The sequence below is a fragment of the Lytechinus pictus genome, chromosome 12 (assembly GCF_037042905.1).
Source record: "Lytechinus pictus isolate F3 Inbred chromosome 12, Lp3.0, whole genome shotgun sequence".
Classification (NCBI taxonomy): Eukaryota; Metazoa; Echinodermata; class Echinoidea; order Temnopleuroida; family Toxopneustidae; genus Lytechinus; species Lytechinus pictus.
The window spans coordinates 4165011-4189984 of NC_087256.1; the positions used below are offsets into that span (position 1 = coordinate 4165011).

General features: G+C 36.4%; 1 protein-coding gene across 8 annotated transcripts in view; it reads right to left on the minus strand.

Moving 5' to 3' along the window:
• Positions 1-24974, minus strand: part of LOC129273213 (dedicator of cytokinesis protein 1-like) — an 85726-nt gene that overhangs the window by 35148 nt on the left and 25604 nt on the right. For all 8 annotated transcript variants that reach the window (XM_064107170.1, XM_064107168.1, XM_064107169.1 and 5 more), the window contains exons 6-24: positions 24346-24478; positions 23746-23885; positions 21723-21804; positions 20564-20627; positions 19861-20011; positions 17245-17365; positions 16726-16807; positions 14717-14841; positions 14115-14213; positions 12595-12673; positions 12013-12116; positions 11638-11821; positions 11236-11333; positions 9925-10014; positions 9138-9238; positions 6706-6840; positions 5644-5755; positions 4974-5151; positions 4364-4491 (exon numbers count right to left, since the gene is read on the minus strand). In XM_064107170.1, the coding sequence (XP_063963240.1) occupies positions 4364-4491; positions 4974-5151; positions 5644-5755; positions 6706-6840; positions 9138-9238; positions 9925-10014; positions 11236-11333; positions 11638-11821; positions 12013-12116; positions 12595-12673; positions 14115-14213; positions 14717-14841; positions 16726-16807; positions 17245-17365; positions 19861-20011; positions 20564-20627; positions 21723-21804; positions 23746-23885; positions 24346-24478 (2206 nt within the window). The remainder of the gene's footprint in view (positions 1-4363; positions 4492-4973; positions 5152-5643; positions 5756-6705; positions 6841-9137; positions 9239-9924; positions 10015-11235; positions 11334-11637; positions 11822-12012; positions 12117-12594; positions 12674-14114; positions 14214-14716; positions 14842-16725; positions 16808-17244; positions 17366-19860; positions 20012-20563; positions 20628-21722; positions 21805-23745; positions 23886-24345; positions 24479-24974) is intronic.

The window sequence follows — 24974 nt, forward strand, 5'->3', positions numbered from 1 at the left end:
TTTTCAGTTCACCTTCATACACATTAAAAGCAGTATCACTTGATAAGCATTGACAGTATCTTGAGACAACATGCAATATGATCATAAAAGACTGTTTTATCTTGGTTCACATATATATATATATACCTAGCGGTACTCCGACGAGCATCAGGGAGCAGGGCGGATAGGGCGCGAAAAGACCTCATAAAGGTCTTCAATGATCTCGGCCTACGCATCACCGTCCAAACCAACCAAAAAATCGTAGATTACTTGGACGTCACCCTCAATCTAGACACAGGCGATTTTCAACCATATAGAAAACCTAACGACACAGTCACCTACGTACATAGGGCATCCAACCATCCACCCCCTATCCTCAACCACATACCTGCGGCCGTTGAGAAGCGCCTCTCGACACTGTCTTCTAACGAAGACTTATTCAAGAAAGCAGTGCCAGCATACAACGATACCCTCAAAAGAAGCGGGTATGACAAAACCATCAAATACACCAGACCAGTAGAAGAAGGAAGAAAAAGAAGAAACAGAAGTAGAAAAGTCACCTGGTTTAACCCACCTTACAATTCTGAAGTCAAAACCAATGTAGGAGGGAAATTCCTAAAGCTAATAATGAAGCAAATATTCAACAAGAAAACAATAAAGGTTAGCTACAGTTGCATGAAAAACATGGATACCATAATAAAAACCCACAACCAAAAAGTTGTCAAGCAATCAGACCCACGAGCGGAAAATAAGCCAAAATGTAACTGTCGGCAAAAAACCCAATGTCCATTACAAGGAAAGTGGATGCAGACGGCTCTGGTATACAAGGCGACGATCCGACATGGCAAGGAAGAGAAACACTACTTCGGGCTTGCAGGGGGGACATTCAAAGATAGATACAGAAACCACATCAAATCATTTAAGCATGAAAGATACCGGAACGAAACTCAACTTTCAAAATACATATGGAATCTGAAGGAAAAGAACATTGAATCTACGCTAACTTGAGACATCGAAAAAAAGTCAAACTTAAACCAAAGAAAAAGTGGCCTGTGCAATCTTTGCCTGGAGGAAAAAGTGTCCATAACAACACACAGAAACTCACTTAACAAAAGGTCGGAACTGATTTCAAAGTGCAGACACCGAACGAGACCAAACCGGAAACCACCGAAGCGTCAAATTGACCTGCCGCACCACACAAATAGTCAATAACGTCTGCCTGAAGATCGCCTCAAGTCCGGGTGTGAAACCGCCGGTAGCAGACGCTCAATAGGTATGTATATATATATATATATATATATATATATATATATATATATATCAGATCGGGGTCGCCCTAGCCACTAACCCGTCTCTGTGGTCTAGTGGTTAAGGCACCGGCGTTCAAAGCTGGGGGCCCGGGTTCGATTCCCGGCAGAGACATTTTTTCGGCACCACCAATTTTTCCAAAGGGTAGATAGCTCTGGGTAACCTTGATTGAAGCTACGCCTACCATTGTTCTCTTCATCCATTTCTTTACAATATTTAAATAAAAGAGTTGCCAAAGCTGTTGTACATGTAAAACTTTACACATTTATATATATATATATATATATATATATATATGTATATATATATATGTATATATATATACACTACTCAAAAAAAGTTAAGGACCACTTTTTAAAACGTACATAAAGATTTTATACAAGGTGTTTTATTTCTGGAAATACCTCAGTACAACTGTCCTAAATGTCCTTAAACACGCTGTAATCAATTTCACGCATGGGTGGTTTCAGTTGTTGCACAATGTCTCTCGCATCACTGCACATCCTGAAAAGTGGGCCCCGAGGGGTATCAGCTACCGACATGAAGTGGTAAAAACGAATGTCTGAGTGTCTTTCAGGCAGTTCAGTAACGAGTGTGACCACCTCCTGCAGCAATAACGGCTTCACAGCGCTGTCTCATGGAGCTGATGAGGCGATTGATGTCTCTGACGTCCAGTGCATCCCATGCAGCCTCCAGAGCCACACCCAGCTGCTGCAGTCCAAGTGGATGGGCTTCGAGCTGCTCGAGACTCTTCCCCATCATGTCCCAGACGTGCTCTATCGGGTTTAAGTCCGGGGACCTCGCTGGCCACTCCATACGCTCAATCCCCTGGCCCTCAAGGAACTCGGTCACCACCCTAGCTCGGTGGGCACGGGCATTGTCATCCATGAAAATGATGTTTTGTCCCACATTTTCTGCAAATGGCACCACTATAGGTTCAAGGACCTCATCCCTGTACCTCACTCCTGTCATTGCTCCCCCTGGGACCACGTAGAGACGAGTACGGTTGGCGTAGGTGATGCCGTCCCACACCATGACGCTGCCTCCCCCATAACGGTCATGTTCTGCAATACAGGGGTCTGCAAATCTCTCTCCTGGTCGCCTCCAGACTCTCGAACGTCCATCATTGTGGTCAAGGGAAAATCTGCTCTCATCTGTGAACAGAACTCTACGCCATTGCTGTCTGGTCCATCTGACATGCTCCCGGGCCCAGTTGAGACGAATTCTTCTGTGAGCAGGAGTGAGTGGGACACACTGAGCTGGCCGTCTGGCATGCATATTGGCTCTGTGAAGTCGGTTACGGATTGTTTGAGTGGAAACTCTCGGAGTATATCCCTGTCTCTCGGTGCCCTAGGGATGCTGGAAGCTGGCCTCAGTCAGCGAAGAGTAGCCAGAATGATGGGCGTGTCACACAGTGTCATTAGCAGAGCAAATCAAAGACACCGAGATACAGGGCTATACTCCGAGAGACCCCGCAGTGGCCGACCAGTTTCGACAACCCCTAGAGATGATCGCTACTTGACGAATCTCAGCCTCCGCAACCGCTTTCACAGTGCACGCCGCCTCAACAATGACTTCGCTGCAGCAACTGGAGTGATTGTTTCCACTCAAACAATCCGTAACCGACTTCACAGAGCCAATATGCATGCCAGACGGCCAGCTCAGTGTGTCCCACTCACTCCTGCTCACAGAAGAATTCGTCTCAACTGGGCCCGGGAGCATGTCAGATGGACCAGACAGCAATGGCGTAGAGTTCTGTTCACAGATGAGAGCAGATTTTCCCTTGACCACAATGATGGACGTTCGAGAGTCTGGAGGCGACCAGGAGAGAGATTTGCAGACCCCTGTATTGCAGAACATGACCGTTATGGGGGAGGCAGCGTCATGGTGTGGGGAGGCATCACCTACGCCAACCGTACTCGTCTCTACGTGGTCCCAGGGGGAGCAATGACAGGAGTGAGGTACAGGGATGAGGTCCTTGAACCTATAGTGGTGCCATTTGCAGAAAATGTGGGACAAAACATCATTTTCATGGATGACAATGCCCGTGCCCACCGAGCTAGGGTGGTGACCGAGTTCCTTGAGGGCCAGGGGATTGAGCGTATGGAGTGGCCATCGAGGTCCCCGGACTTAAACCCGATAGAGCACGTCTGGGACATGATGGGGAGGAGTCTCGAGCAGCTCGAAGCCCATCCACTTGGACTGCAGCAGCTGGGTGTGGCTCTGGAGGCTGCATGGGATGCACTGGACGTCAGAGACATCAATCGCCTCATCAGCTCCATGAGACAGCGCTGTGAAGCCGTTATTGCTGCAGGAGGTGGTCACACTCGTTACTGAACTGCCTGAAAGACACTCAGACATTCGTTTTTACCACTTCATGTCGGTAGCTGATACCCCTCGGGGCCCACTTTTCAGGATGTGCAGTGATGCGAGAGACATTGTGCAACAACTGAAACCACCCATGCGTGAAATTGATTACAGCGTGTTTAAGGACATTTAGGACAGTTGTACTGAGGTATTTCCAGAAATAAAACACCTTGTATAAAATCTTTATGTACGTTTTAAAAAGTGGTCCTTAACTTTTTTTGAGTAGTGTATATGACCTCCATATAATAAAGATTCACAGAGTATGTAGTGCTATGTACAGGTGTAAAGACTTAATCAGAACATACATTGTAGATTACATAACCATAGAATGACAATGATCTGTTACACAAATAAATTCAGGAAAATCTATAATTTGAATGACTTATTTTCCATCAATTTCCAGAATTCATTAATGAAATACCCTTCTTGTTTTCTTCTGGAAAAAAACCCCCATACATTTTCAGCTTCCGAAATTATCCAGAGATATCCTGATCCACCAAACCCTGTAACCAAGGGAGCGTTTCATGACAGGGAAAGTCAATGATTTTCAATGACAATTTTCATACACTAACAAAATCCTTGCACCTGATTGACTCAGAGCAATTTTTACGAGCGATCATCAATGACAAGATGGTTCATGAAAACACTCCCCAAGTTTTCAAGCCAGGGGACAAGGACATGTTGGTTGGTAAGGACACAAGTTTCTCACCGTTTCTTTCTGCCATAATGTATCAAGGATCTCCTGGAAGAGTTCAGCGCATGACTTCATTTCTTCTCTCTTCAAGATGAGTGTGTTGAGTTGACCTGTCATCATGGGCAGAAGTACTGCTCTGCATTCTATCACATATCAAATGAAAAAAACATTGGGTAGTTGAGGTTTGGTAGTTAAAGGTGTCCCACCAAAAGCTGTCAAACCTAAAATGCTGCTCGTCTTAGAATTGACATTGGATGGTTGAATGGTTACATTTCTTCATTCATATTAAAAGCTGGTGTTATGCTTTGGGGCATTAAAAAAACTAGCCACAAACTAGACTTGAAATGGTGGCGATATTAGAATTGGCCTTTGAAAAACTATGATGAGATATTGGCTAAAGTAAAAGATTCTCCTGTGTAATAAAATCAGCACATTACGAAAAAAAATATTTCAACCAAACTCTAATTTGAAACCTATCCTTAAGCATTATCCTCATGTTATTTTTAACCAAAACATTCTGAACAATAAAACCTCTATCGTAATGTTTACACTATATCTACAGAGAAACTAAGGCAAGAACAGTTGTTGCAGCTACTCGAATGTCGGGTGACCAGCGTGAACCTACCTCTGACTTTGAAGATCTCACTCTGGACAAAGTCTCTGAGGCACTCTAGCTTCTGTTTGACAAGACGATCTGGAGGCAGATTGAGGATGAACTCCTTCAGGTGAATGGCAAGCTCTTTAGGGATGAACTGTTGCATGGTGTCCTTGATGATATGTGGTAGGAACCTCATGGCAGCTCCCTATAAGTGATCAAGAAAATAAAAAGTTCTTGCTTAGTTTGTACTTTTGTGTTGCATGCATAACCCCCATGCCAGCCACCAGGTTCTCTCAATATGAATCAACTTAATAAGAACATTTATAAAGCGCTAAATACAATTTTTCCAAGCACTGCATACTATTACCCCTGGCATTAGCATGGCACTCATCGGGTGCTCGACCATTCAGGGAATTTCTTCCGACCAGGTACCCATTTACTACACCTGGGTAAAGAGTGGCACGCGGAGAGATAAGCATCTAAATATGGCGGATACAAGGGCTAAACAAGTGGGCGTTATCATCATCATTCTCATGCAATGTGTTACATAAACTAGAAGGGGTTGAACGTCATGGAGTATCACACAGACTGGTACAGAAATATTCAGTTGTGGCACAAAGCAATCAGAATGATTAGCTACTTTGAGCAACAACTGACTATATATATTCCTACCACATCAGTATCATGTATTACTTACTTGGCATAGAACCATCAGATCATCAGTGTATGTCATTAACCAGTTGAGGGAGCGGAAGACCTCTCGAATGGAAGACTCAAACCCTTGCTTACACGTTGCCTCACCATGCAAACTGGAAGAATAAAGCCATAGAAGAGAAAATATAACATCAAACAATTCTATTCATGGCCCCTTTTACATTGGAATATTACAATGGAAAATGTAAAAAAATTGAAGAACTCCGTCCCTTCTCTCTTACTCTGACTGATTTATGTAAATGAAAGTACACCTATGCATCATATCTCTTATAAGAGGGATATTGATGAAAATTGCATTGTCCAAACCATTCACATTTTGCTCTATTTGTTTTCAAATATTTTTGATTGGCCAAAAGCTTTTTGTAACTAAATGAAAATATATATATGGGCAATTCCATAGGTTGGTGGACATGAGCTCAATGTGTCTTTGTACATATAGCCCATCTAAACCGTAACGTGAGTAACCACTTTATCTGCACCCCTAGTAAAAACCATGTGTTCTTTATTTTTTTAACCATATACAAATTTGTCTCCCTAATATACTTCTTTGAAATGGATATAATCAACTTTCATAAAAGCCTTGCATGAGGACACTTTTCACTTATGTCCACTTTTCATTTTATGCATGTCCAAATCATGTTACATGAGTAACCGACACATTTCAAAGATTTGCCAGGAGCATAATGAAATTTCCCAAGTTTTTTTTATACAAAGGATAGTCAGACTGCGTACTATGTTGTGATAAAGAGATGTTTAGTTCCTATCAATAATAATGGAGTTACAGCTCCAAGTATGAGTCAAGGTGTCTCCAAATGTAACGTGAGTAACCGTGGAATAGCCCATATGCATTATGTCTTCTGCCTCTGTGACCTGCTGCGTTGCCTCTTATCCTATCAACTTTGAACACAAATGTCAGTGTTTTTCACTCCACGTCTGAATATGGCTTAACCCATTGCCTGCTGGAAACTGATGGTCCTGTACCACGTCTACGGAAATTATAGAATTCAGTTGTCAATAGGTTGATTGAGAATGAGAATGGACTTACGCCACAAAGAGTTTCCTGGACCTGAGAATGAACTTGAATAGATACTCTATGGCTTTGAGAGCTTGGAGAAGCTGCGTAGGACTGTCTAGCTCACCAGCACTGTCTAATAGGTCCTTTAATACCTTGGCAAGTTTGCTGTAACAAGGGTATAATTATAAATATCCATTAATTATTAACATTATGATTCAACATCACTCAATGATGAGTGGATTATGAAAGTTGTATCAGTTGCAAGTTGTTCTACTTTCATTAGTCACCTATATTTACTTTTGAATATCAATTAACAATTAATCCAATGATTAATAATTTCAAGGCATATATTTCATTAATATTATACATAATTAACAATAATTACATCATATTAATCATACAAGTGGAACGCCTCTGGCAGTCTCGCCTGCATTACGAGATTTAATATAGCAGCAGTGCTAACTTTGAAAACTACTGTAAGATAATCATTCACAAAAACACCATTCATATAATGACATAATACCACGTTCAATGACCATAGATGACATTTGAACGGTGACTTAAGACTTGTCAACTACACCCATGTCCACATTTCATTCACTCTATCCATAAACTTTCAAAGTTATGATGGCAATTCAACAATTACCCCAACATGGCCTAAGTTTATTGACCTTAACTGACCTTGGTTTTGTGACCTGAAACTCACAGGGGATGTTCAGTGATACTTGATTACTCTTATATCCCAAGTTTAATGAAATAGATCCATAAACTTCAGAGTTAGAATGGTAATTCAACAAATACCCCCAACTCGGCCAAAGTTTATTGACCTTAAATGACCTTTGACCATGGTCATGTGACCTGAAACTCGTACAGGATGTTCAGTGATACTCGATTACTCTTATGTCCAAGTTTTATGAACTAGATCCATAAACCTTCAGAGTTAGGATGGTAATTTAACAAAGACCCCCAACATGGCCAAAGTTCATTGACCTTAAATGACCATTGACCATGGTCATGTGACCTGAAACTCGCACAGGATATTCAGTGGTACTTGATTAACCTAATGTCTAAGTTTCATGAACTAGATCCATAACTTTTCAAAGTTATGAAGGTAATTCAACAAATACCCCCAACTTGGCCAAAGTTCATTGACCCTAAATGACCATTGACCTTGGTCATGTGACCTGAAACTCAGGAAGGATGTTCACTAATACTTGATTAACGTTATGTCCAAGTTTCATGAACGAGATCCATAAATTTTCAAAGTTATGATAGTAATTCAACAAATACATGTACCCCCAACTTGACCAAAGTTCATTGACCCTAAATGACCTTTGACCTTAGTCATGTGACCTGAAACTCGAGCAGGATGTTCACTAATACTTGATTAACCTTATGCCCAAGTTTCATGAACTAGGTCCATATACTTTATAAGTTATGATGTCATTTCAAAAACTTAACCTTCGGTTAAGATTTTGAAAATAATTCTCCCAACATGGTCTAAGTTCATTGACCCTAAATGACCTTTGACCTTAGTCATGTGACCTGAAACTCAGGCAGGATGTTCAATAATACTTGATTAACCTTATGTCCAAGTTTCATGAACTAGGTCCATATACTTTCTAAGTTATGATGTCATTTCAAAAACTTAACCTTAGGTTAAGATTTGATGTTGACGTCGCCGCCGCCGTCGGAAAAGCGGCGCCTATAGTCTCGCTCTGCTATGCAGGCGAGACAAAAACCATTAATCTTTCACTTGCCATCTTTTAATAACGCTTTGTATAAACAATCAATATTTTATCAAGGTCCTGTCATTTGAAATTCCACTCCATGCCAAATTCATTACAGTATATCACTTATGTTTCCAAAAATAAATATAACACTTTTTTTTACTTGATCAGTATTATTTGCATTAATATAGTAGGCTCTTGTATTTTGCATTTAAGTTTTGTTTGGTCCAGGGTTTGTTGGCTTTTAGTCGTCTCATTTTTAGTGTAATATGTACGTCATTTCAATTCATACCATTAAGTATCTTGAGTTGGCATTATAAGGTTTGTTTCTTTCTTGCCAGTGCTCTCACTCATGTTTACTACAGATTTTATTGTGCATTCATGTATATTGTCTATCCTGTATGTTTATATGTTTCTACTGCTTTTTATGAGTGAACATAAATTTTAAATAAATGCAAATTGAATTGAATAAATGAAGTATCAACAACAAACAAATAAAAGTCATCTTTGTATTGCTGTTTGCTCATAATTCCATCAACATCAACATCATCATCATAATCATCATTATCACCATCCTCATCATCATTGTCATCATCATCATCATCATCATTAGCATCATCAGCATCATCATGATCATTATCACCATCCTCATCATTATCATCATCATCACATATTATCTATGCCATCTGTGACTTAGTCATCATCAGCCATGCTTGCATATGAAGTACTTACTGGTCGGCAAATGTAACACTGTAGTGTTCATTGATGTATGTATCCAGTACTGGTCTAAACTGCTGATATTTCCTATCTGCTATTAACCCTATGATGAACACCTACGTACAAAAAGACAATGAATAAAAAAATAAAATGAAAATCACAAAGAAAACATATTATAAAATAAAATAAAATTACCATTCCCTATATTTGTGGTCAATACTGATATGAATACAAATTATTAATAATATCATGTTTAGTATTGTCAAATTGTAAGAATCGGTAGCTATATTTAGAATGTCAAGTAATAACATTACTTTTAAATTGCTGTTGATAACTTGAAATATACACAACGAGCAGCATTTTAATTGAATAAAAAAGAGAAAAATGTACCTGTTCACCAGTGAAGGTTCATAATATGCCTGATCAGTTGCAAGATTATTCACAAGAAATTCAAATTATATTAATATTCTGATTAGTACACTACATACAGGTATCGCTATTCTAGTTAGTAGTATTTTCATCACTGAAAAGAACCTGTGTTAGAAGACTACATTTGTTCAGTTTTCTTGCAATCACTTTCTTTTCTGAAACGATCAAGAATAAGGAATTTGTATGGTGCACAGTGTGTATTTTGATTTACTTACAGTATAAAAGTACAGGCTTGTCATCCAACTTCACATTTTTTTTTTATTTACAACTATTTTGGGGGGCATTAAAATTTCTGGGATTTCAGTAGCTTTAAACGGCAGTAGGTAGTTTGCAATGATCACAAGCTTTTTAAAATGGATCCAGATGAACTTACCACAGCATTGAATACAGGTCTGTCATACTCTTCAGACTGTGGGTTCTCAGCCATGATGCTAAACAGAGCATCTAAAGTGTCTTGTAGAAACTAAACAAAGGAGGAAAGGGAATAGTAATATTACCTCATCCAAAACTTAAAGGACAAGTCCACCCCAACAAAGAGTTGATTTGAATAAAAAGAGAAAGTGCAAACAAGCATAACACTGAAAATTTCATCAAAATCGGATGTAAAATAACAAAATTATGACATTTTAAAGTTTCACTTAATTTCACAATAAACAGTGATAGGCACATCTAGTTTGTATGTAAATGAGGGGACTGATGACGCCACTCACTCACTATTTCGTTAGTATTTTATAATATGAAATATGAAATATTGTAATTTTCTCCTCATTGTCATGTGAAACAAAGTTTGAATCCTCCATGAACATGTGTAATTATCATTGTTCTAACATTTTATGGTTCAGACAAGTTCATCATTATTGTCAAATCTGTCAAATTTGAAATATTGTATAATTCAAACAATGAAACAATAAAAAACTAAATAAATAGTGAGTAAATGACATCATCAACCCTCTCATTTGCATTTCACTAAATTGTGCATAAATGTTTTGTGAAAAATTAGCTTAACTTTAAAATGTCATAACTTTCTTATTTTACATCCGATTTTGATGAAATTTTCAGCATTGTGCTTGTTTCATTTTTCTATATTGATTGAAATCAACATTTTCTGGGGTGGACTTGACCTTTAAGCTCAAGTATCAATAGTGATGCCCCATATCCTATTTTTAACCACATGCACTTGATTTTCATTAGAAATGATATAAGAGCAATTCTATAAGATGTGTACATCCGACCCTACATATGATGAACCTACCCGAAACACTTGTTTGAAGTTCACTATAATGCTCTTGAGTACCATTGGTTGATCAGTTCATGAAGTCTCATTTTAATTTATTTATCTATGAAAGAATATAATGTTTTCATATAGTGTACTTAAACTCTTGAGCGAATTCTAAAAGCTCTTAACAATTATACACTACATAATGATAAAGAAGCACAAATGATGTAAGTTTGTTTTTCAAAATTTCTCCACAAAGCATATTACCAAACATAAAATGCATGTTCTACATTACTTAAGTACTGTACATGTATACTATAAATTCATTAAATGACCACATGAAATATCCTTTCTACTCTAATTTCTAATGTACATCTTTGCAATTTCCAATGCAATGTTACTGATCCAATCCACATATTATGGTCTTAATCCTCATAAAAAATTCATAAAAACAAACACTTCAGATACCTTGACAACCTCTTCACCATCGACCTTCATGAGTGATTCGAGACTCTGTCTAATCTTATCAGGTTCAGCTCTCCACTTCAATAATCCAAGAAGATCAACTATATACAAAAAGGGCAAAGCAACATAAAGACATACTTTTCAATGATAGTATCTTTGAGTACATGTGGAAAAAGGAAACAATTATTGAGAGCTACCAACTTATTTCAAAATTATTATTCTTTTTTATTAAAATAATTAATATTTATAACAACAAAAATGTCAATTTATATAGCACAACTACAACATGGATATGCTCTACTGCACTTTATAACAGTGGTATCCTTGGTGAAGCTGAGAGGCACTAAAACATCTGAGCAATGAATCCTACAGGGTGTGTTATCACCTAACCTGCCCCCTCCTTACCATTTTGTGTTAGTTTTGTCGAGCACACCACGGTGGATAGTTGAAACGTATCTTTGCTGCTTATGGATAGACCCTTCTGATGGTTAGATGCATGCGTTTGATTCCTGTCTTCGTAGGCTTTCAGTTCTTGTCTTGTAGATGGCAGGTTTAGGTATGACGTGTTCGATTCCAAGTTCTTGTCACACTGTAAAAAAGAGCAATATCGAGATATTTGCTCATTTATGCTTTTATACATTAAAACGGGCTTCAAATATTCAGAGTATAGGATTTCCGTAAAACTACATGATACAAATGAAATTTCTTTTAGGAGGACGCCATCCAGAACCTGCAAACATCCTTTGAGAAATATCTTTGTGATTTGATGAACAGGATTACCTTGTAGATGATGAGTTCATGTACTCCATTGGTGATGGTTGTACCTATTTCTGTCATCAATCTCAGGTAGGCCATGGCAAATATCTTCTCCTGCTTGTCTTTGGCTGCATGAGAAAATAACAGTGAATATATAATATTTCTAATCTATCATCATCTAAAAAGGTATTTTGATTAAGGATTATCTTCCTAGCATCAACAAACCAACCCTCAAATTGCATTTTGCGGAATTCATCACTATCATTTAGAATGATTATCTTCAATGCCATCATCATCATCACCATCACCATCATCATCATCATCATCATCACCATCATCATCATTATCATCACCATCACCATCATCATCATCATCATCATCATCACCACCACCACCACCACCACCACCACCACCACCATCACCGTCATCATCATCATCATGAATAATATTGATTTTTTAGTGAAATGAAGGCTATGTTACCACTGTCATTTCATAATTTGAGATCGGAAATGAACTTTTCTATTTACTTTATTTGCTTATTTACACTTTTAGGACCGATGACAACTAAAAATGTTACCAACAATTTCAAAGAACACAGAGACTAACCTTCTGTTGCTGATCGATGTCTGAAGGTAAACCTGACATGGGTGTTGTTCTTACAGAACTGATCGATAGGAATAGCAACCTGCAAGAATAATAACGTAACATAGACACATTTTTCATTAGTATGACTATAAACACAATTTAAAATGCATGAAAATCTTCTTGGAAATGCTGACTTGCAATATACACAAATGTGAACTTGATGCAATAATTACATCATACAAATGAATAATCAGAAATTAAAGTATTTGTTCTGGTCAATTGTGACTATGCTAGTGATGATGTGGTGCTAACATTGCTATTCTGATACCAGTAAATGAGTTTTAAAATTCTGCAACTTCTTAGATTTTAAAGTCATATTCAGAAGATGCAGCATGGGACTTATTCCACAGACCTATCCTTTGCATTGTATTACCTAGACACAAGCAAAATTCTACTAGCATACAGAATACACTAACAATATCAGGGTCCTATAACATTGCAAAATACAATCATTTATATTATTAAGTGTAATTACAAGTTGATGACAAATTGTTACAATCAACTGTAAAAATTGATGGTATCTGTATGATAAAGGAACCTGGTTTATGTACAATAGTCCAGGATAGAAGAGGCATAAACTTGTTTTTTCATATATACAATATATTTTGATGGTTTCTTGTCAATTCGAGGGTGCTGATTCCGAATCTGAATGATGCCACTCGTGTAACCTTGAGCATTTACCGCAAGGCGGCCATTTTGAATATCTAGAAAATCATTTTTTGTCAAAAATCGTTTATTCAGAGAGTATTTCACTCCTGCAACACAAATACATACATTTTATAACCAATGTGCGGGCAATTTTATGATTTTCATGGGTAATTTGCATATTTTGGAGGCCATATTGGATTTTGCCAATTTGCAGAAAAAGCTCAAGGTTACACGAGTGGCATCATTCAGATTCGTAATCAGCACCCTCGAATTGACAAGAAACCATCAAAAAATATTGTATTTATGAAAAAACAAGGTTTGGTCAGTTTTCTATGGGGCCTATCCTGGACTACAAGTATACAATTAGATGTAACTGTGAGTCTTCCTCCTCTATGAGTACAGACCAGATTCTGGGTTATTTTCATATAATTGAGGTTTGTAGGGACTGGCACCTGCAATACACCGGGTGAACACCCTACTCCTTGACGAACAGTGTATTGGTTTTAACGTGCATAGGTTGTGACTCTCCTATACACGGGACCAACATTTGCGTCCTTTCTGATGGTCGGAGTGTTTTCCAACTGCATTCAAATCTGCACTGAATACAGCGGTGAGGCAAGCTGGCATCAGTATTTTGTCAAACATGTTTCAACATGAGTGGGACTCCAACCCCTCACGTTGAGATCTACTCTCTTATTGGAAACAGGCGCTCTAACCAACTGAGCTATGCTGCCGTCTATGACAAACCATGTAAAAAATTATCAATTGTAAATTATGATTGCATCTTTTAAATGATAAAGGGCCTATAATAGTGAAGACACTATATAACTCACCTTAAATATTTCATTATACTTGGGACTCTTGACCTGATAGTAAACAACAGACCTGTACTTGGAGTCTGCAGGCTCTCCTGATGCTTGACTTATTGCATTCTGTGAAAGAAATGAGACAGATCAGAACGTTTAAAGCTGGGACACAATCCTGCTTGCGTGGTCCCAAAACGTTAGAATAACTACCCCTGGAAGCCAGGAAAGCAACATCAGTGATCAATTTCAATTCAAAACTAAAATCACATCAAAATTTAAACCAAATACCTTGTTGAAGCCCCTTGTCTTTCCCTCTACAGAGCATCCTTCCTTCAGGTGCTGTTTTTCTGTGTCAAATTATCCTGTACAAAACTCTACCACTACCACTGTATTTGTTTTACAACTAAAGGGCACAAATACCTTGTTGAAGCCCCTTGTCTTTCCCTCCACAAAGCACCCTTCCATCAGGTGCTGTTTTTTCATGTCAAATTATCCTGTACAAAACTCTACCACTACCACTACCACTACCACTGTATATGTTTTACAACTAAAGGGCACTACTAGTGTAAAATAATCCACCTGTCCTTGAACCATTTATTATCTCCTGAGACACAGATGGATACACTCACCTCTAGAATAGTGTTATCCTCTGTGCACACTGATACGTTGACTTCAACGTTTCTAGCTTTGGGCCTTGCTCCCCTGTCAAAGTCACCTTGAAGTATTGTGATATACACATCATTCCTTACATCACCTAAAGGAAGAACAAATTACAAGAAAAAAACACACCAAAGTCAGGTATGAATTTATCAGGAATACTCATATTAATAACTAAACATTACAATATGTCCATGGAGGTGTAACAGAAAGAGATATGTTTTAAATTCATAATTGGTTGTATTAATATGTTACAGGGCATATTACTAATAATTTATTCAGTTTCACATGTCTAATAGTTAAAGAGAGAGAGTTTCATAATTTATGACCTATTTTGTATTTTGTAATAAAAAGTTTGTTTTTTTAAAGAAGCAAATTGATTGACATCAAGATTTTAGCATTGTTGGACCAGAAAAAAGAAAACTACTGCAAAAAAAGAGAGAAGCAAACATGTAGGTTAGGTTTGACCGTAACAATAGGCTAAGGAGGTTGGCAAAGGGGTAAATTTAACCCAAGTATCAATTAACAACGAAAATGGATTAAACTAAAGCTAAAGGTCAGTTCTGGTCATGACTTATAACTTGGATGTACTATCTTATATTTACAGGGAAAGGGTTAAGATAATGCATCCAAGAACTGACAGTCTGTGGTGCTTGCTATAATTCATTGAATGATAAACACAATGATGAAATTCTGCCAAGAGTCACATACCAAAGAGGAGAAAAGAAAACAGTTGACCAAAACAAGTATTCCAATCAACATTCTCAAACCCAGGGGCTTGCATTTACACACACACAAAAAACAGCTGATTGTAATAATTAGAGAATACAATGTCTCCTTCCTAATAACACTTTCAACACCAGGGGTGGATGGTTCTTGTATTAAGATTCCATTGTGCCCTTTGAGTACATCATATAGTAATCATGAACATACAGAATAAGTCCCATGTGGTATATATGATATAAACAGCTGGTCTCTGTCAAGTAGCAGGTGCATATATGTCATCTATTCCATCCATGCATACACTCTAAATGTGTTGTCAAGAATACATGTCCATACATACCATATTTCAAACAATTTAAGTAAAGAAAATGGCAAACAGCTTTCTTATCATGATAAAGAGTGAGGTCTGTTTTCTTTTCTTTTGTTGTGTTCCTTTTCAGGAGAATATTACCTTGATTTGACACAGAACTGTACAAACCCAAGTTAGATATTTGTCATAAATTACAATAATTACAGAAGGTTTTGCTTTGACTTGTATAATAATCTTTTAACTTCTAGATTCTTTAAATGCCTACAGGCATCAAAACAGATCATCAGTTCCAAAGGATTTAAGTGAAAATAATAACCTTCTGCTTGGCAGCCTGCAAACTGAAGAGGCTATTCTAGTTTGATTCAATTAAGGAACCATTTATTAACCTATAGGGACAAGGATGTTTGAGAGGTGATGGGGGGGAGGGAGATGCCCTTGAAGGGGTAGAGTCAAGGTCAAAGGTGATTCACTAACTGGGAGTAAAATTGTTCTTTAAAGTGATTTCTGGTCCCCCAAAACAAAGCATAGAGATTGGTATGATTTCTATGATTGATTGCATTTATTACTGTGTATAATCAATTGTAAAGATCAGCACTATGATCAATATCTATGCTTTATGTTACAGGAAACTAGGCTTGATATTCATCTCAATCTCTCATCGATCCAAACTCACTAGTTCACGAAAATAATTTTAGACTGGGATCAATTTTACTGTTTCATATATGAATAATCATAAGTGCACTCGATCGAATAGATCAACATTCTCAAATATCAGTCATCCAACCCAAGTTTTGATTGCACATTTTGTTTTTTTTAATTGCACATATCATTGACCACTGATTCCGGCTATTTTGGTTTCATATCTATATTTAAATTTTGGATTAAAGACATTCCGATAGTTCCCAATGTCTTGAAACACATTTCTGCACTTGTCCAAGGTTTACCTACCTGGCATAATGACTTCTGGAAAGCCCATCTTTCTTGAGATTGATGTCTTGCTATCAAGCAGATGAGGGTATTCTTTGTATACCTGAAACAACAAAATATAAAGAAACAAATAGACATTTACACACTTTTACTGCTCAAGCCCTGAAAATTTGGACATTTTTCCATTTATAAAACAACCCTTATATGGGTTAACCTTGATCAGCATTTTGTTACAATTATGTTAGCTCCAAATTTAATGTTTTCTTTAATATGTGAAGTAAATTTTGATGAAAATTGTACTTGTCAGTGAGATATGGTAATAAATTCAATTCAAGTCATTTCATTCCAATTCAACTCATTTAATTCCAACCTAATTCAAGCAATCCATTCCAATAGAAAATTGACAGCGCATTTTCCTTTCGGTTAGAAGCAAGCCAGATGGATGATGATAAGCTGCTGTATACAATTCAATCTGTACATTTCATGATATAAAATCAAATAAATATGGATTTGAACTTTAAAAAATGAAATAAAACTGACCTGTTTGACCTCTCCATGCAGCATTTTGAGAGTGACCCATATCCCTTGACCTTTGTGATTGACCTCTTTGGCTTGTACAAACCTTCTGATGACACTGTCAAGTCCATCATCACCAGGGCAACTAATGACAACAAACAAAACAAAGAAAATCAATTATATTTGTAGATATATAACTAAATGAATCTGAAGCAGTCATGTCCAAAACATTCAATTTGTCTTTACATAGTACAGTTTCAATACAAAAAATGTAATAAAGTTTTCTTTGTAAATAATGAATTTTCAAAGTAATTATGCATGTAAATGTCACTTTTTGTGTGTGTGTGTTATGAAAATCAAGGATTTCACAAATGGGTTTAAACAGATTATACAACTAAATGATAAACTATGTGTTCTATGGCTCATATTTAACTAAATATTACATGATTACATATTCATGATTCTAGTTTAAAATTAAATATATGTATATAAATTATCAGCTACATAAATATAATTTGCAAGTATGCAGTGAGGAGCGCTGTGGCCCAGTGGATAAGTCTTCTGACTTTGAAACAGAGGGTCGTGGGTTCGAATCCCAGCCATGGCGTAATTTCCTTCAGCAAGAAATTTATCCACATTGTGCTGCACTCAACCCAGGTGAGGTGAATGGGTACCCGGCAGGATTTATTCCTTGAATGCATGCATATGAGCGCTGAAAGGCAGCTCGAGCTAAAGCCGGGGTAATAATAATAATAACAACGCACCTCGAAATAGAATATTTCTAGATAGATGGCGCTATAAAAATGCCTATTATTATTAAGAAGACTTCATTACTTTCATAGAGTTTGATTTAAATTAGCTACATGTATATCATAACATACTAGATTTAGATTTACAAAATGAGAGCAAGAAAACCTCTATAAATAACTACTGCTCATTGAGGCTACTCTAGTTAAACTCAAAACAAAAAAATGAAGCACTGAAGGTCTTTGTGCTTAAGACTTCAATGTGTTTTTGTATTCAATGGCCCATATTCAAAGTACAGTTTAACTAAGACCAAGGCATAATTGTGTGCTAAACTTATGGGAAGCCAAAAATGTCAGAATATTGTTTCATAGTACATTTCTTATGTTTACATTGCTCTTTCCTAATATTTCAATGGTGAAGACTATTATCTTATTATCATTCCCCAACAGTTCAGAACGATTTGAATGTCATATGGGCTAATAAATAGAACTTTTACAATGAGATATGAATGTAGCAGAATTTGTTATCCATAGTTAAAAGGCCAATACATCTAAAAAAGCTGTATCAACAACACTCCTTGATATGATCCCCAGAGAGAACAGCTCTCCCTGGAGAATCTGTCCCGGGAGATGTCCCAAGAAACAAACTCAAAACAAGCCCTAGAAAACACAATACTCTGTCAATAAGACCATGCTTTAAAATCCCCTCTATTTTGTAATCCAAATGCTGTTCAAAGACCTAACGTCTTGCGTGTTTCATTTTCGTATTGGTTATGATGTAGATCATTAACCTCATTAATAATTTAGGTAATAAAAATACGTCATCACAACTCCTACACACATCATTAACTTATTGTGTGTCAATTAGTACTTAGAGACCATTTTATTGTTATTCTTCATCATAAAGGCCTCAGTTCAGTAAAAGCTTAGTGATTGATTATGCATTCGCTTTGTAGGAATTGCTGTACATAATGTTTAAAGCATTTAATCATAAAAAACAATCATAGGATCAAATAACAAGTCTTGTTTTACAGTAACCATGTGAAAACCTAATGCTTGTGATGAACGCATTCACTAATACTTCTTCCTGATGATAAATCACAATTTTAACCGAAGATTCAGAAAATAAACATCGTTCAAAACAATATCATTTTCTTACTAAAAGGCAATGACAATGGCAATTTTCATTTTCTTTTTAATTATTCTTTCTTGCTCAGATTATTCAATCTTAATATGGATTTTAATCTCAAAATGTGGGAAACAAATCGACAACATTATATCCACAGTCATGCTCCTGAAGGATGTGGTTTTCTGATATCATTAGGTCATCATAACATAAGATCATTTCATTTCTATTCTATATTTACTGAAATTGTAAAAATATTAGTGAAATTCATAGGTCATTCTCATACTTATTCATAGGTCTAATTCTAGACTAGGCGAGAATTTTATTCCACAGTTCTATGGAATGTTAAAATTCATCTTCCTTTATATTCAATATTCATGAAGAGAATAATGTACAAAACAATCTACTGAAATATACTCACATTATTTTTCTTTCTCATTTCAGAGCAAACATTTGGGGGAAAAGTTCTCACTGTGCAGATAAGATATTCTATATTTAATGAATTGCAACTGGCAATCTATAGAATTGTGGTCTAAGTAAAAATATGTTTAACTTCATGAATAATATGAGAAAATCAGCTTATACATGTGTGCTTTGCAAGTGTTGGGTGGAATGTGACTTACTAGTGGTAGGGTATGTACGATATTTGATCTGTTTATTAATTAGGCATATAGTTCAGTTGAACTAACATCGATGGGGAGATTGTTTAATTGAGATTTTAATTAAGTGTATACATATCATATGATTACGGTAATATTAAATACTCACGGTTGGAATGGCAGAAAGTACTGTTTTTCTTCATCTGTATCAAGCTTTCCTGACACGATATCAGTGATTTCCATGGCTGCCACACCCCATGGTCTCCTTAGTCCCGTTGTATACTTCTTGCTGTGGTCTCCTTCTTTTAACTCCATCCGACCTGATATATGACCAAAACAATAATTGGGCATGCATGAAATATTTATTTGTTTAAAACATTGTTAGAAATGCTGTTGTTGTAATTCCTTGCTCTTTCAACATTCTTATTCCTCTGAGCCCTATTAAAGTTAAATAGACAGGAGGTGCATTTCACATTAAATGTTGGTTTTATTATCCATAATTATGCAAGAAATTACTAGGAACAAATTACATAATTTGTAAAAGAAAAAAGCAATAAAAACATTAGTAAAGTCATTATCAAAATCACTCTCGGTTGTTTATTTCATGGCAACAAGATGATTACATTAACTCAATAATCATTGAAAATATTTTCTATTCACTTGGGATGAACTGTAAAAATAAATAACTTCGAAGATATTAATATAGCCCTATTTAAATTCACTATATATTTACAAGAGCTTTGCTAAAATATAAGTGAATGTTTTGCATTAAATTCAGATGGATGGTGAGGGGGAGGAGATGAGAAAGGTGAGGGGTGAAGATAAGATCTTACTGATTACTGGACACTGGAGATGTGGAAACATAAACTCACCTAATCTAATGATCTGACAAACGAGGAAGATCTTTTCTCTTTGAAGATCTTTCGCCCCAAGATCCTAAAAAGGAAAATTAACACAAATTGAACAATCACTATACACTGTCATCAAAGGATATACAGTAGGTCAATAGTGACTACAGTTTAAACTTAGACAGTGATCTTGTGCCTGAGGAAATGAATTATTTTTTTAGCCGTCTTTGAAAGAGTGAAAGTACATTGGTTCTCTGATTGCCTTCATTTATTAATGCTTGGTACAGTAATAAACCAATTAAAGTGATTAGACTGTAATGTTGCATGAGTGGCTACATTTCAACAAGACCATCAATTGTTAAATAAGTCATCGAAACATACATTGTATTCTACTACAAATACATCATGTAGTGAGATTTCTATAGTAGAAACCAGTATATCTCTCCCCACATATGTACAACTGTTTATCATTTGACAAAAGAAACTTATCAAGCCTTGTACTAACCCAATAGCAATTAAAAAATCATTTCAACAGGTCACAGAAAACCTTAATCAAATGGCATAATGTGAAAAAATAACCACTTTTTCAGTTTCAAGTCAGAGCTATTACGGGAAATTATTCTCTGTGAAACACTTTCTTTAAGTTGAGTTCATTCAAATTTACCTTTTCAAAATACACATTTCTCAATACTTTGCTCTGTTAAATACACCTTTGGAAACCAGGATATACCTGTAACCATATTGATACTTCTATTTCTTTTCATACTACTCGATTGGTGGACTTTCATTTTAGCACAGTATGCGGTTTGTGGTATCAAGATTCACATACATGCTCCCACAGTACTGCAAGGGAAAACTATGGAGGTCCAATGGTCTAGGAGCCCAAGCCACATCAACGGGTGTGAAAATCAAGGATGTGATCCCCACATAGCATCCATGCCTCGAGCAAGGCATTTCAGACTATTTTTATCTTATATGGTAAAACAAGTCACTAAAGTAATATGCAAAATATATCCATGAAAGAGCAGGTGCTTCTGGTAAAGCAGCAAGCAAAAAAAAGGACTTGACCCATTGACTGCTGAATTATGTAATTCTCATTCAGGCTTTGTGGGATTACACAGTTCCAGTACGCAATAAGTTAATAACTGTGGTCAGCAGAAGATAAATGGTCAAGATCACTTACTGTGAAAAGAGTCTTGAGGTTGTAGAGCTTATTCAAATCAGTCGGCGTGCCTTTACTACTCCATTTTACAATGTAGGATTCACTGTTAGATGCAATGAAAAAGCACAAGTAAATATGAAAGAATAATTTTAAATAGAAGACTGATTTACTTTTCTTCAATACGATGAAAAACAAAAGGAAATGAAAAACTGGATGTAACTTCTGAATATAATCCAAAGATTAAAATTGCGCGATAAAGGTGCACAGCATTTTTCTTCTTTAGTATTTTAACTATAACCACCATGTAATATGATGATTGAAAATCCCTAATCGAAAATAACGGAAAATCCATATTTTATTGTTCGAAACAGAAATCCTCAGGAAATTTGTTTGGCCCAATTAATCGTGGGCCCTGCAGCCAGATCGACGTAGCTCTATTCCTTGTAGAGTTGACCGCCAAACAGGGTAGCAGCAAACTCTGATCTTTTAATGTCTTTTGGTCTGACGCGGCCGGGGTTTGAACTCCTGACCTCCCGGTTGTGAGACGGAGGCTCTACCAACTGAGCCAACACACCGGTTATAATCAAACTGCTATAAATTTGAATGCCTGTTTCATTCAAATTAATAAACTTATGTATCATTTACTACAATCTTCTATAAATCAAATACTAAAAAAGAATGAATTTCTTGCTGACAACTTTATTACACCAATCAAGATGTATCATTCTACAACACACATCATAATCCAAAAACTTCAGTAAGGCTACTTTATTTTTCAACACAATTTATAGGGTATATTTAAATAGCAAAACATGAATCATGATTGAAAATTCAATTACAAAACACTGAACACAAACACGATCAGCGGTGCACTGTTCAGTGTTGAAAATATAAATCCATTTATATGCTGATCGTCTTTACATTTCCCGCTTTCGTGAGCGCAGCTTTAGTGTGCAGTTTGACCCATCACACGAAAGGTCAGTTCTGGCACCTGCTTGTGTAGGCTTCCACTGCGAGAGTAAATTCAAAGACGTTTCAAAACTCAATTGTGTTCAATGTCACATTCACGATGCTCAAGGTCGTAAAATTTGGGCTGATCACGTTTACAAACGATTATTTTTCAACGTTTAAATTTTATTCTGAATCTTGACTTGGAAACCAACATTGCACACATCCTTAGAAGATCAGATTCATGATAAATGGGACATGAATTACCAATACACAAAAGGTTTTGGTTTCATGATCCTATATTTCAACCTTGAAATGATGTTATAATGCGGTCAATACCACAACACTTCAAATGAGACTATAGTTCACTATTCTCATTTCTCTGCCATGGTCAAACTGCATAGTATAACCAATATTTCTATCTAATGCATGCACAAATTTTGCCATTTTACTCAAACTCAGTGACTTCAATATGGTATATGAGCTTGAAAACTTGACCTTCTAGTTTCAAAAGTCAAAACCAAGTTTTATGATAGTTCCTCTACAATTTCCATTGAAATCCTGAGTAAAATGCACATTCAAAGTCAATTCATAACTGTGTAATATCTGAGGAACATGTCAATTTAAAGGTTTTCTATATCATTAGTTTCCTCAAATGATTAAAAGGTTTTTCGCAAAATGGTAAACAGTTTTGCTTCTGGCAGTCATTTGAATACTTATTAAACGGTTTGACTTTGACCTATTAAAATTGGAGTGCTCAAATAAGTTGCCAGTATAGACTCACACACACTTTGTGTGAACTTTTAGATTCCACAGGACTTCATAATTTATGTATCATTAGGTGAAGAGCTGTGACTATGTGTCTAATGGGACATTGCAAGAAACATCAAAGACAAGTCCCAAAATCAAACATAATTAGGTGTCGCAAAAAAAGTAGAGTAGCAATTGAAAGCTAATCAACTACAAATTTGTTTTTGATGAAAGATTTTGTCTTGATTCAGAACTTACATATATGCTTGATTTAGAATTTAAATTTTTTTTAAATGTCCTTATCAGAGCTACTAGCTGTATCATTTCACACAATTGTTAAACCTACCTGATGTGTTCACACAATTTGCCATCATAGAGACTCATCAGCACCTCTGAGTTCTCACCAATCTTACATACAACGTTCTTTATCATGACGTACAGGTTGTATGTGTAAACAGTGCTCTGCTTCTTTGTCCTCTGTAAGAACTGTTGGATTAATAATAATTTAAAGAAAAAATAGAGTGAAATAAACATAAGACTGGTACAAACTGATCTTTTATTCAAACAAATCTTATTACTAGAATCGTCACCATTATTTCTGCTATAAAACTGGAAAGCATAAAGATCCCTCACAATACCCTAATACATGTAATTTATATATTGACTGATAACCAAAATAATGAATATGATGAGTAAAGTTTCAGATAATCAGGAAATTTGACACTTATCTAATCAGTTTCAGATAACTTCATTTTATTGCCAAATATATTCTAATTGAAAAACATATCAGTCTTAATGGCTCAGAATGAGAGAGTAGCAATTTGTGAAACTAAAATCAACTGCAATTTGACCAAAATCAAGATTTGAAACTGATTTGCTGCAGTTACTGCTACTCTATACAAAGGAGAATCAAACAAGAGTCGGTGAGAGAGAGAGGTTGACTTACTGAAGTTTCTTGTTGTCCAATGATTCTCTGTGTTGCCACTTCATGGAGTCTATGCAGCGCCACCGTGCTAAGCATTGTAGGATTCTGTACGCTACCCTCTTCATCTCTGATCACAAGGTCAAGACCTAACTTCCTACGATTGAAAGATAAGAGAATAATCAGATACGATAAAATATAAATTCAGGATAATGCAATCTTCATCATATTATCAATAACATTACTATCATTGTCATTTTTGTTTGTAGTTTGACATGTGGGGGTGTTGTGGTCTAGTGGTTACGACTCTTGTCTCTCAATCAGAGGGACATTGGTTCAAATCCCAGCCATGGTGTGTTTTCTTTCTTTCTTTCAGTATTACCCACATTGTGCTGCACTCAACCCGGGTGAGGTGAATGGGTCCCCAGCAGGATTAATTCCTTGAAATGCACTGAGCGCTGAAAGACAGCTCAAGCTAAAGCTGGGGTAATAATAATGCGCGTCAGAATCAAATATTTCTAAAAAGATGGCGCAATATACATGCCTATATGTATTATTATTAAAACAGTATAATTAATACAATATTCAATTAGGTGCATGCAACAGCAAAAGATGGTCTACACAAGTAGTTGATGATTATGACACAATACCAA